Below are 13,330 nucleotides of genomic sequence, written 5' to 3'. Positions count from 1 at the left end.
TTTGAATGTTTGACAGTGTCACAGTGTGGACGCTCACTTAGACCAAGAATCCAAAATTGAGATCTACAGTATACATGTCAGTAAGCTCAATATGTGTAGCCCAACAGAAACTGTAACAGATTTAAGTGATAAGTCAGATCATTTCTTAAAACTTCCTGTATCCGTAACAAATCATGGAAACATTTTTACATTACATTTGTGGGAATATGGGAAGAAGGCATGTAAGAGCTCATAACTAAGAATGACTGAATTAATGGGTCTGCAGCTTCACCTGACTGATGTTTCAGGCCCACGAAATATAAACAATCCTTTAGTCAATACCGCATGTCATCTTTCTGGTCAATTTATCAGAATGAACAAACACACATAAAGACAACTCAAATAGAATCTCCAAAATCATGACTGAAGTTTGAAAAACTTTAATTATAAGTTGATGTAACAGAGTAAACACATCGTTTAAAATACAAAAGGCTCGACCGAAAGCTGAGCTGCAGTGGTTTTAAATATACACATCTATGTACAAATGTCACATGATCGGTGTCTCATAACAAATAATAAAAAAAAAAACTTCTTTGATCACAAGCGGAAGCGATCGGAGAAGTTTGGAGAGTGTGGGATAGTGAGGGGAACTTCGCTCTTCTTCACCGCTACAGGTTTGTAATGCCTGATGGGCTGAGCTTTGTGAACCTGCACAGACAAACAACGTAACCGTTATAAACCATGGAGTCTACGTTTAGAGAAATGTATTTGCAGTATTAGCTCAAACGTCCTTTAAAGAAATTCATGTCACTAATCTCTCAGGAGTGAACGTCGCTGTGTTTGCCACTGACCTGATCTTGTCGCAGCCTGACGACATGATCTTTTTCCCGCTGCTCGTCCTCCTGTCTCTGCTGCTCCTCCATTAGCGCCCGGCGAGCCTCCTTCTCGCTGGCCACTCTCTCATACTCCTGTCGCTCCCGAGCACGTCGCTCTGTCGACAGCTCGAAGGCCTCCGCAGCTGTGGAAGATTTAGAGAGTTCTGAAGAGTGTAGGGACCAATATCATGGCAAGAGAGTACAGTGGTCCATGTGACAGGGACTTTGGTGAGCAGTTTACAAACGTCATGTTGGCCATACCTACTGCAGCCCGCTCCCCCTTTTTGGGCTGGAAAGGCTCTTTATGAGTGACTGTGTTAGGCCTGGCTCTGAATGTTGCTGCTTCCTGGAGTTGTTTTTGTTGTTCTTTCAGCTACGAGACAAAGAAGACACGTCTGAATTCCAACATTTCCAAAAAACACATCTGTGCAGGGTTCAGCGGTAGATCTATCCATCCATCGTACCATGTGTTCCCTTCGACTGCTCTTCACAGCACCACGTTCATCCGCAATCAGTCTGAAGGGCTCAGGCTTTGTGGGCTCCAGCTTCTTCTTTTCAGGGAGCAGCACAGTGTCAAAGTGTGGCAGAGGCTGAGCTTTGAACTGAGGAACCTGAAACAGTCACAGCAAACTTAGAAAGTTACAGCTGCTCTTCTCTGATACACTGAGCCGAGCTGAGGGAGTGAATGAGACTCACCTCTTCATTTCGCAGCTCCTCCAGCTTCTTCTCTTTCAGTGCCCTCCTCTCTAGTTCCCTCTTCTCAAAGGAGAAAGGACACAACTCCACATGGTGGCTCTCTGGAAGCCGCGGCTGGAAGGGGAGGCCGAAGTGAGGCACCGGAGGAGCCTTGATTGGTGACGGCTGTTTGACCTGACAAGAGACAAGACCAGGTTAAAAGGACTTTTCCATGGAAATCCTGCAGTGGATGTTAGCATTGCTGACATGATTATTGTTGTAGTAATACACGTTTTCCTTACTTCCTCGGCCTTACGTTCCACATGAACCCTGTTCTTCAGAGCAAAAGCTGGAGACTCTGGAACAGTTGGATTGAGAACTCTCTTTTCTGGTATTCCCTGTTGACAAGAAATCCTCCCCTTTACATTCATCCACCTAACTTTATTCAAGTCTTCTTGATCTCATATGACAGGGACTCACCACGACTCCTTCCAGGATCTTCTTGGGCAGAGGTTGAGATTTAAAGGTGTGTGGCTTCTCTTCCTCTTCCTGGGGCTTCTGTCTCTCCTGCAGCCTTTTTTCAATCTGCAGCTCAAAGCCTTCAGGCACCGTGGGTTCCTTCACTGCCGGCTTCTTCAGCTCCTCTGCACGCTCCAGGATTTTCTTGTTCAGCTCCAGGGCCTTGAATTTAAACCTGCCATCACAACAGAACATTGGATCTATGACTGATTCTAACATCTGCTTGCATATGGTCACAATTTATGTCACCATAAAAACAGATCTTTTATAAGGGAATTATTTTGGTCCTTATACATCCATTCTTCCCCATTCACATTAGGTCTGTAACTGCAGAAAATAGTCTGATCACTGACCAACACCCAATGCAGCCAAGTAAAAAGATCTTACTTGTGAAGTTTGTCCACCTCCTCAGCCTCCAGTTCAGCACTGCTCTTAACAGTCGGCGGGCGAAACCTCTGGCGGGTCATCAGGTGAGGGGTGTGAGGCTCAGTGAGCTTCAGGTGGCCACCTTTTACTGGAGATGGTCCTTTATTTTATAAACATACAAAGCTCAGTGACACAGGACAGAAACGAGGAGTTACAGGACAAAGTAGTGACAGATTAAAATGTCTTCAGCACCTCTCTCTTGATTCTGACGGCTGCGCAGATGGTAGCGCTCAGGAGTTCTCGTCTGGAACTGGGCTATCTTCTCAGCCATGGACACATAAGCTCCTGTTCCATCCACCTTTCTCTTGTTGCCCCTCGACAGATTGAAGGGTTTCGGTACTGTGGCACCTCTAACACCCTTAGCCTAAAAAAGTAAATTAGACGGTAATTTTGTTAATTTTATGTTGGTTGAATTTTAAATACCACAGAAATATGGACTGTCACAGTGAGCTGAAGTAGAACTTTTATCAGCTTGATCATATGAAGAACTCACAGGGGACGAAGGTTTACGAAGCTGGCTCATAAAGTCCACTTCTCTCTGTGCACCGCTGGATGAAGTGGTCGTCTTCACACGCGTGTCCGTGTTGAAGTGGAACTCTTTAGGCACAGTCGTAGACAGGACAGTTTTCTTTGGTGGTGGATCTGAAAGGACAGTGACGTCCTTTTAGAAATCATTGTGGAGCTCCAGCTGCTCATAAAGTCAGTAAATCAGTTGTGTCCACTCACTTCCAGCCAGAGCAGCTTTGTAGCTAGCCTCGTTCTTCTTGCGGTGCAGAGCCACTTCTTTCTGGAGGTTCCTGATGCGCTCCAGCTCCTGTTCTTCTGAGCTACACGGCCTGTTTGAACACAAAATACAGCTTTAACCTGCTTTCCCCCCGAAATATGTCAAGTTTCTATTGAACGCAAAGATCTGCCAAAGTTGCTACGGAGATTCTCCCCAAGACTGTCAGCTCTCTAGTCTAATCTCAGATATTGTGCGATGACCGATCGTGCAGGCTTCACCCGCTAACCTAAGTCTACCGGTACATTCTTCATATGTGAACGGAAAACTCTGGAGAATGTCTGGACCAAATCTGCAGACATTACCCAGAATTAATGTCTAAAAACAGCTCTGTACACATACACTGGATTTGAACTGAATTCAGATCAAATCACCAGTGTAGAGAAATAACTCAAGGTCCACACCCCAAACTGTATGAATGCATTCCAGGAGTTAAATATTATATACAATTACAGCCATCCCTTCCTGGCTGACTTTCAGTCAACACTCATTTCTCCACCGTGGTTGGATGAAAAGTTAGTGGAATGTATCATTTTCCTTCATAAACTCAACCCTTATGGATGTGCTGTGTCCATAATTTGGCAAAAACAACTTGGTGGAGTTTATTTGACTGAGCAGGAATTGAAGGTGAAGCTGATAAATGTCACTATGAACTGTCACAATTAACCTGACTGTAGCAGAGGTAAGGTGAGCTTCTACAGTTAATGAGAGGCACAGACTAGACAGTCAGCCTTCACCTTTGATGAAACACTGAAGCATAAACCGGCCTTTAGTGGTGTGTGAGCCATGTGAGCCTCATGACAACTCTATCCCATCTTCAGGATGCTTTCTAAATACCGTGTCTTAGAGTAGCAGCTGTCTTACTCAGTGTTTGCACTGGTGGAAGCGGTTGCCCCAGTCTTGGGATTCAACCTTCCACTTCTTCGGAGTGCAGTCCTGGAATTGAGCTGTCCACTTCTGCGGAGGACACCGCTGGTTCTTTGAGCTGGTTGGGCAGCAGGACTCCTGGAACAAACAGCGACAGTTAAAACTTAAAAAAGGAGTTTAGCGGAGCATCGGTTGGACCTGTAAGCCATTTTAGGTACAGACCAGTTTCTGCCGGCAGGAGAACGGGGAGGTCATGACACTTACATTCTGTTTTTCTTCAACGGTGGAGCAGAGCTGCTGGTCGCTTCTTTACGTTTTGAAACCCTAAAAGTAAACAAACATGTCAGTTCATGCTTCTATACAAGACCTTCAGCTATTTGCTTAACCACTTTGTCACATGTTCAGGTCAATTTTATCCTTTACAAATTGACACCTTTAGTGATACAGAATCAGATGAAAATAAGACTCATTTTTTAAACGGTGTATATATATAAAGACAATTCCTCTCACTCTGTAACACGTGTCACCTTCATGTGAAGTGTACCTGCGTGGTTGGGAAGGAGGTTGATTTGCTGCCGTCCTCCTCCTTGGAGGAGCATTGGTTAGCGTCTGCAACACAGTTCCAGCTGGCCAGGATGTGACGAGGTTTGAAGGTATAGACGTGGATGGTCCAGGAACTGGGTTCACAAACAGTCATGAGTGGAATAAGTCTTTTCAGAACCACCTTACAAATGTTATCTCAGTAGCTTAATAACAGCGAGAGCAGTATTTGTCGTTAGTGACAAAATAAAAGTGAACTCACCCGTGTCCACATCCGTCTTGACTTGAGGAGTTACAATAGCCCGGGGCACATTGGGCGAATTACTTCTCATAAAGGGCCAGTCGGATTTGGAAGCTGTATAAAGTTGACCATCTGCTCCACCAGCCTTTTGTTCTGCATGTTGAGACACAATCACAAGTATTATCAGCTTATGATTAGGGCTGCGTCTACTGATCACTTACTAAAAAGCTGTGGTTTTCCAGCCTCTTAAATGGGAATATTTTCAAACAAAACATTTAAAGAACATCATTTCCAGGTTTGGGAAACAACATTGACATTTTACAGGCCAAACTACTGACCTATTATCTCAAGAAAATAAGTGACAGATGAATCAATTCCGAAAATTTACATATACGGTTTATTCTTCTGTCCAAGATGCTTTTACAATAAGTTTCAGAGCATTAAACCTGTGCTGATAACATCAGTCTTAAGTTTAGCATCATGTATATGATCCTTCATTACAGTCACACAACATTTCAGATAGTATTTTGTGACTTGTGCCACAATAAAAGACAGTTATTCACACTCTGTTTCAGACAGCGTGAGTGCGGAAATATGCAGCCATAGAAAAAAACAAAAAAAACAAATTTTGCTTGGATTAAACAATATTTAACACTCAATTGCTTGTATGTTCTTTTGCAAGAACTCCAGCTGTGTTGTGGTTAACTTTGACACACTAGTCAACGGTTTATACTTCGCTGTTCTGAAGTTATTTAATGGTTATATTTGTTTGCGTCATGTAAAAAGTATTTTCATCCTGGTGTAAGGACTGTCGTAACCAGAGATGAGAGTATTGATAGCTGCATGTGTTGTACATTATGAAATAGTGTGTGGAAGCGTTGAATAGATTTTAGTGAAACTCACCAAACCATTGATCATCGTTTTCGCTCTTCTCCAGCTCTTGCAAGTCAATTACATGGGACGGAGCATCAAACTCGTAGCGTTCAGCGGCGCTACCAGAGTCGCTGTCGGCCATTTCCGCACACTGTCCTTCCACACAATATAACCTAAACAAGGCAGTGACACACACACGTCAAACAAACCTGACATTAATCAGTGTTCTACATCTAGTTAACCGACCCGGTTTCGGTTTAACTGACTCCAAACGTAAACAACCAGAGCTGAACCGTACAAGCTGAACATCCCGTGCGTAGTTTGACGATAAATACTCGTAAATGCAACGTTAATAAAACGGTCAGTCAAATCAGATGTAGTTTACGTTCACGTAAACGCTAAACCAGCTAGCCAACCTTAACGTAAGCTTCCAAACATAAGACTGTGCTGGTATCTAAAACTGTTTTCTTCAAACTATAAACCAAATACTCGTATGAACGTATCGAACTCTAATTAATTCAAACCCTAAAGGTTTAATAATATATTTTTTTTTAAGTAAGAGTATCTGAAAAAGCTTACCGAGGACTGTTCGTTCTCAGAGCGAGTCGAGCACAAACTGTGGATGTAACGTTCGGGTTTAAATTCTCCCCCGTTTTGAAGCGACCAATAGCAAACGAGTGTTCACCAGCTCCTCACCGCTCATTGGCTCAAACAAGTCACGGACCGTATTGACTCGTTGTCATCAAATATTATGTCTAATGTGTAAAAAGACAGTTTTAAATGACAGATCATTTAAAAACTGCACAATAATATCTGTTTGAGACTGGAAACTACTGCCCCTGCCCTCCCCGTGCACACCACTAGTATCAAACAAAATGGGAAAATTGGAATCTCAAAGAGTAAGAAACTCTTGGTGATTATTCACCAAAACTATTCAGTTTCTAGAAGCATATATCAACAGGGGTGTCTCGTTTTAAAAAAAGTGACCAGAACGTGTTTGTTTTTCATAAGTTATGTTTAGCTGCGTCGTTCTTTGACTTGATTTCGCCGCCTTCCATTGGCTGCAAGTACGGCATGTGGGCGGACGCAGTCGCGAGGACGGCTGTCGGGGGCGGGGACTGTGAGGTCCGACAGGAAATCGAAAGAAAGGCGAGTATCTGCTTTTTAAAAATGTTATAATAACCTTTACCGGACTGTCTTTTTAATCGCTTTCTGGCTCACAACTTTGTGTGTTAAGTCGTACCTGCCGAATTCTGGCAACTTACGGTGGTGTAAACATGTTAACGTGTCCGCTTTGACAAGAGGCCAGTTTTCCCGAAAAACTAAGCCAAGTTAGCAAGCTAACAGTTGAGCTTACTTCAGATGCCTGATGCTAGCTGCTAGTTAGCTGTTCTCCCTCTGCTCCACAGTACAGTTAGTACTGACTGTCAGGAAAACACGGAGCAAACAATACCGTATTATATATTCATTGTGACGACGGTATGGTTGGTGATATGTACTCGACTGTACATGGTACATTTCTACTTTAGGTTTGCTGCTAACGTAGACCCACACAGTAGCATTTAGCCTATGGGGGAAAAAACAGGGCTGAAAAAATATTCGAAATTTGATCAAAATCGCAATACGGCTTACTGCAAATTTCTTAAAGCCAAAATGTGTGTCAAATTGCCAGTTTCGATTATATAATGTCTTGACCCATACACAACATATTCTACAGACTGAAGAAAACACATTTGTATCTCACAAAATATCACATAGTAATCATTTTAAATATGTCCAATTTAAAATGGGAATCATTATCTTAAAATTACCATTCCCTCTCATATCGCGAATCATATTGCTTGTGTATTTTTTACTTTTACTATTATTTTCTAGTTTCTCTTATTACTATTCACTGATTATTTTTTATATATTGTGCATTTCTTAGTTAGTGTGTTATAGTCTGTAGTATTCTTTTCTTTTTTACTTTGTTTGTTTTTTTAAGAGGAGCTTCGTCCTTCGTATGAGCCTGTGGCTTCTTGACCTCCCCTGCCACATTTTAGTATCTTTTTTACCATCTGGATTTTATGGTGGTGTAGTCATTTCCACAGACTGGGTTGGGACCCAAGGTCTTTTGGGGTCGTTACATAATTTTGACTTTAGGTTTACTTTATGTTTTCAATAACAGTATTGTGATTACTTCGTTAAACATATCTCATCATATGATATATATCTACTGTGAGTCATATTAGGTGTTCTTCATATTTTGCACAATTTTCTCTTTTTGCCATCTTAAAACATGTCCCCATATGTTAGGTTTGGGAAGCACTGTGAAGGAGTATCCCAATTAACTAACAATGACACATTTTATATTGATGTCAGCATGCGGCCACAGATGTCCAATGCATCAGTGCTGTGTCAGTCTCAGAATAATACTGCTCTTCTCTTCTGTCTTTTTTCTTCCCCTTTCTTCTCTTCTTCACCCAACTTTGTCAAGGCTGAGTCCCCGATCTGAACACTCAGAATCAATAATAAGTGTACTCATTCTTTCAGATGGCCGCAATCAGAAAGAAACTTGTGATAGTTGGAGATGGAGCCTGTGGTAAAACCTGTCTCCTCATAGTCTTCAGCAAAGATCAGTTCCCCGAGGTTTATGTGCCCACTGTGTTCGAAAACTATGTGGCAGACATTGAGGTGGATGGTAAACAGGTAAGCTTTTTATTGCGAATGACAAAAAAAATCTATAATTTTTCATATTGACAGGAGTGGAATCTGAGTGTCTGAACCTATTATAATGCTGATGTTGTGATGTATGCACTTATACATGCATGTGCTTGACTCCTGTAGGTGGAGCTGGCTCTCTGGGACACAGCGGGTCAGGAGGACTACGACCGACTGAGGCCTCTCTCCTATCCAGACACAGACGTCATTCTCATGTGTTTCTCCATCGACAGCCCTGACAGTTTAGGTGAGTTTTACTCTGAGTTGTTTTTGGCAAACATCCTGCTTCTATTTACTGCTGTCTGAACATGGACACTTTGTGCCTGATGCAGAGAATATTCCAGAGAAGTGGACTCCTGAGGTCAAGCATTTTTGCCCCAATGTGCCCATTATTCTTGTGGGAAACAAGAAAGACCTGCGGAACGATGAGCACACACGTCGAGAGCTAGCTAAGATGAAACAGGTAAGTGGTGTCTTGACTGTTTGGTGCCCACATATCTGCTTTTTGATAGTAATAGTAGAGAGAGACAATAAACCTATGGAGAGAGGACAGGAGGAACCTGCAGTACACACACAGTACTGTGAAAAGTTTTAGGCCAACTGTAGTTAAGAATTTGATCTGTTAAATCTGAACTGTAATCACTCGGCTTTGAACAATGTGGCTGGTAATCTGAAGGTATGCAATGTAAACACACCCAGATAATTGGTAGTCAAGTGACTATTCAACTTGAACCAAGTCTACTTGAGCGCTATGTTGAGGAGAACGTAGGCTATGCCATCTTCAAGAACTAAATATTATTAAGTTAATGGATGGTAGAAATACATGGAATGGTGCCTCACATGCTAACAGCTAGCTGCCAGTTACACTTGTTTTGTTCTGTGACGTAATAGGTCAACCCAAAAATGACTTGAAAGGGGCATATCACCACCTATTGTAGTGGTGGAAGTTCATTTTCATTCCATAAATCGCTTCTCCACTAATGCTTGTATACTGGGTCAAAGACAGTCAAATTAAACAGTGTCGTTAAGCTATGGTTTAAGCATAGAAATATACTGAGTGTTGCCCAGGCCTCCATGGTCAAGGGGACAGCAGGCATTGTCAAGTCCAAATGTATTTATAAAGCATGTTTACACAACCAAGGTTGTCCAAAGTGAACAATACAGTGGCAGACAATAGAAATACCATATTATATTGCACCGCATACGAACACCGTAAAACACACAAAAAACAGGAATCTAGCTCAGCCTGAATTAAATACCAAGGAGAATTTTTTTTAAAAGCCTCAAGAGTCTGAGCACATCTGACGTGCCAGGGCAGGCTATTCCAAAGCTGTGGGGCTGCCACTGCCAAGGCTCGGTCACCTCTGGTCTTTAGTCTGGTCTCAGGGACTTCCTGCAACAGATGGTTGGCCAACCTAAGGGCTCCGACTGGGATGTGAATTCTCAGCAGTTCAACCAGATAGTGAAGTACCAGTCCATTTAAGGATTTAAAAACAAAAAAAAACATTTTTTTTATTCTAAAAATGCACTGGTAGCCAGTGGAGCGAGGCCACTATAGGGGTGAACATGTTTACATGTACTGGTGAAGAGACGAGTGAGCTGCTTCACTCTGGACAAGCTGCAAACTATACATCAGTGATTGATCTCTACCAACATGTTGGGAGTAACGTTCCAGTTGTGAAGATATAAAAACATGGATTACTCTCTTCAAGGGGAGGAAGCATTTGATTTTTGCTGTTTTTATTACTGAGTTAATTTGCTATGTAACCGTGGATGTATAGCAATGGTCTCATGGCCTGTATGTGGCCCCCTGTCATAATAGTAATAAATAAATAAATAATTTCTGTTGTATTTATAATATGTGTTACATTATTTTAATATTAACACTATTTTATTTCTGTCTAAAAGAGTCATTTTCGTCATAAATGTCATTCTTTTGTTGTGAAATATCCATTGTTCCATGTCGAAACAAGCACTCCCGCTTTGAAACGGTGTGAAATGTCATCATAAATATCATTATTGCGATATTCATGACGTAGAAATCATGTCTGGTCGAAATCCGCCCCCCTCTCGACCAGACTAGATGCTCATTTGAGTTTGAGGCCCCTGATTTATCGAGATGTCATCGATACAGGATCATACAATAACATTTTCCCAACATGTTTTAACTACAATCAATGACCACAAATTGTCTCTTTTAAAATGAGTTGCTTCACCAAAAGGTCAACACTTTTTAAAGTCGTGTTTCTGATCGGGATTCTTCCACACAGGAACCGGTGAAGTCCGAGGAGGCGAGGGACATGGCCAACCGAATCAATGCCTTTGGTTACCTGGAGTGCTCGGCCAAGACGAAGGACGGCGTGAGGGAGGTGTTTGAAATGGCCACCAGGGCGGCGCTGCAGGCAAAGAGGCGAGGCAAGAAAAGCGGCTGCGTTCTTTTATAAAGTCAGGCGACGCAGCAGCAGGAGAGAAGGCGGGGAAACAAACATGGCCAAGAAAAACACACCTTCACTGTGTCTGTTGTCAGCGAGGTGGCCACAGGGAGGAGGGAGAAAATTCAAACTGGGCTAAAAGAAAAAAAAAAAGGAAGGTCAAATGCAACGGATATGGGAATATATACATCTAAATTCAAGGTTATTGCTTTTAGCTCTCAAAATAGAAATACTGTACTTGTTAAGGATTAATTAAAGCTGAAATTAAGAGAACATGAAGAGAACAGAACATGTCACTCCCTCTCTCAGTGGAGGACGATGAACCGTAGTTCTACGGTTTGTGGTTGAGATTAGGGGGCGACAGATTATATTCTTGCCTAACTAACTGTTGGAACACTTCCATGGCTTGCAGTGTGACTGTGCTTGTCTTTCAGTTTAGCTCTAACGTTCTTTACATTTTTCATTCTCCTTTATTCCCAAAGTTAGTCCAAACTAACTTAAACATGGACCTGCTTTTCTTTTTCTTTTTTGAATCACCCTGTAACGTTTGATTCAATTTTTTCTTTCATTTTAAAAAGCTGAGAGTATGATTATTTGCAGTTACAAGTAAAAAAAGGAAAAATACGTGACTCAATTTGAGTGTTTTATATTCAAATGTAAAATACTACTTGTTGATTGAGCTTAACTTAGCTCGACTGAAATAAATTGGAATGGACGCGCTGCACCACGTCGGCTATGAAGCGATTAACTTAACATTATTGTCCTCAAGACAGTAATTTACAGATATTATTGGGTCTAATTTAATCTCCACAGCAGAGAGGCCAGTTATTCTGAGTAAAGAAAAGACATCATTTATCATTTCCCCACTTTTTATTTGATTGTGATGCAAAATGATCACCTCCTCCATGTTTACCTGACAAGATGGGTACATTTTACAATTCTATAGTACTTTCAGCATTTCTCTTTTCAGCATAAATGCTGTTTTCTGTTTTTTTTAGCTCTGCATTTTTTGTTACTGGTATATTTTTTTTTTGAAAAACATAATTTTTAAATATCAGGCTTAACTTTCAAGGTGCAAAATATAAAAAGTGAGCACCAGCATGTCGGAACAAAACAAGCCCGACCATGTCCGCACACGTGTTGTTCGCAGGTGTTGTCAGTGCCGAAGGTGAAAGTAAAAGTGGAGGGTCACCTTCAGCTCCATGACTCCAAATTTTTTTTTTACTCATAGCGTCTATCGCTTTAGCCAAACTTGACCTGGGAACTCAAAGACATGGGAAGTTCAGTTCACAAAACATAGCCAACTTGATGTAAACAGGACAAGTTGTTTTTAGAAATCTTGGGCAGCCGATGGCCGATAATTGATGCTGATTTATGATTTTTTGTTTTGGCTCATATTCAGCCAATTTTCTTTTTCTCCATTTGTGGAAATTATTGTTAAATGCTAACAGATAATACAAAGAATTATGGCTGCAACTAATTATTATTTTCATACTTATTTGGTCTGTTAAATGTCAGAAAATGTTGATCAAACCTAGAAATGATGTTTTGTCCACAAACCAAAAATTCCGTTTTAATGATTTCTTTGTTATATGGAGCAAAGACACCAGAGAAATCTTCAAGATTCCCATAGAAACAATCCCAAATGAATGCATCATATTCATAAACAGTGTCACGTGGTTTTCAACATGTGTTCGGATGTTATTGGCAGACAATATTTGTGAAATAAATGTATAATATCAGAATATTATCACCATTATATCATTTAGCCCTATTATAAATAGTGCAGGCAGAATAACAGTAATTTTGTGGCACATCCATATTATTGACATACTGACATTTTGATAGGCCAAATGTTGCATATTGCACCTTCTAAAAAGTGTTTAAGGGAGGGAAAAAGCAAAGTGGAAGAGGCTGAAAACAGTAATTGTGTTAGAGAGGTGAAATCAGAGGAGCATTGATGGAGGAGTCGTCGTCGTCACAGTGCAAATATGAAACGCACCCCTCTGTGTTTTTAACCCTCTGTTCTTCTGTGGATGTTATTTCCACACTCTGTCATTCCACTCATACAGCTTTTCTTTTTTCTGCTTTGTTGTATTTAACTTTGTGATATTCTACTGGCTTATATATATGTTTTATGTATTATTTGCACACAACTTTACACAAAGGTCAATGTGGGTATATATATATATACTGTATATACACACACTTGAAAAGTATATGATGTCAGATGATGAAATACAAAATGCAAGCGCTCCCTAAGGATTGGTCATTTATACAATTCTTTTGTATGCAGAAAGTATCCTGACGCTTCTCCAGTCGTCTTTTTTAATGTATTCTAAAAGGAAATAAATTGAAACAGACAGAGAATGACCAAAGTCTGCTAGTGCTGGTGTCGATGCTTATTTGTTTGAAATGATGT

General features: G+C 41.1%; 2 protein-coding genes across 2 annotated transcripts; one reads left to right on the top strand and one right to left on the bottom strand.

Moving 5' to 3' along the window:
- Nucleotides 1-403: 403 nt before the first annotated feature.
- LOC122776877 (targeting protein for Xklp2-like) lies at nucleotides 404-6,736 on the bottom strand. The gene is made up of 17 exons (XM_044037639.1): nucleotides 6,356-6,736; nucleotides 5,807-5,949; nucleotides 4,925-5,056; nucleotides 4,667-4,799; nucleotides 4,387-4,446; nucleotides 4,120-4,260; nucleotides 3,201-3,310; nucleotides 2,968-3,116; nucleotides 2,667-2,838; nucleotides 2,436-2,574; nucleotides 2,010-2,223; nucleotides 1,832-1,927; nucleotides 1,551-1,724; nucleotides 1,319-1,465; nucleotides 1,116-1,227; nucleotides 831-997; nucleotides 404-687 (listed from the first exon to the last, which is right to left on the bottom strand). The coding sequence occupies exons 2-17, from the start codon at nucleotides 5,916-5,918 to the stop codon at nucleotides 577-579; spliced, it is 2,169 nt and encodes a 722-aa protein (XP_043893574.1). The 5' UTR covers nucleotides 5,919-5,949; nucleotides 6,356-6,736; the 3' UTR covers nucleotides 404-576.
- Nucleotides 6,737-6,873: 137 nt separating this feature from the next.
- On the top strand, nucleotides 6,874-13,281 carry rhoaa (ras homolog gene family, member Aa). Its single transcript, XM_044037641.1, has 5 exons — nucleotides 6,874-6,925; nucleotides 8,309-8,464; nucleotides 8,603-8,723; nucleotides 8,809-8,939; nucleotides 10,747-13,281. Exons 2-5 carry the CDS (start codon nucleotides 8,309-8,311, stop codon nucleotides 10,918-10,920), a joined length of 582 nt encoding a protein of 193 aa, XP_043893576.1. The 5' UTR covers nucleotides 6,874-6,925; the 3' UTR covers nucleotides 10,921-13,281.
- Nucleotides 13,282-13,330: the final 49 nt, after the last annotated feature.

The sequence above is a fragment of the Solea senegalensis genome, linkage group LG11 (genome assembly GCF_019176455.1).
Source record: "Solea senegalensis isolate Sse05_10M linkage group LG11, IFAPA_SoseM_1, whole genome shotgun sequence".
NCBI classification, from domain to species: Eukaryota; Metazoa; Chordata; class Actinopteri; order Pleuronectiformes; family Soleidae; genus Solea; species Solea senegalensis.
The sequence above is the reverse complement of the archived record's forward strand: the minus strand, read 5'-3'. Positions and strand labels throughout refer to the sequence as shown.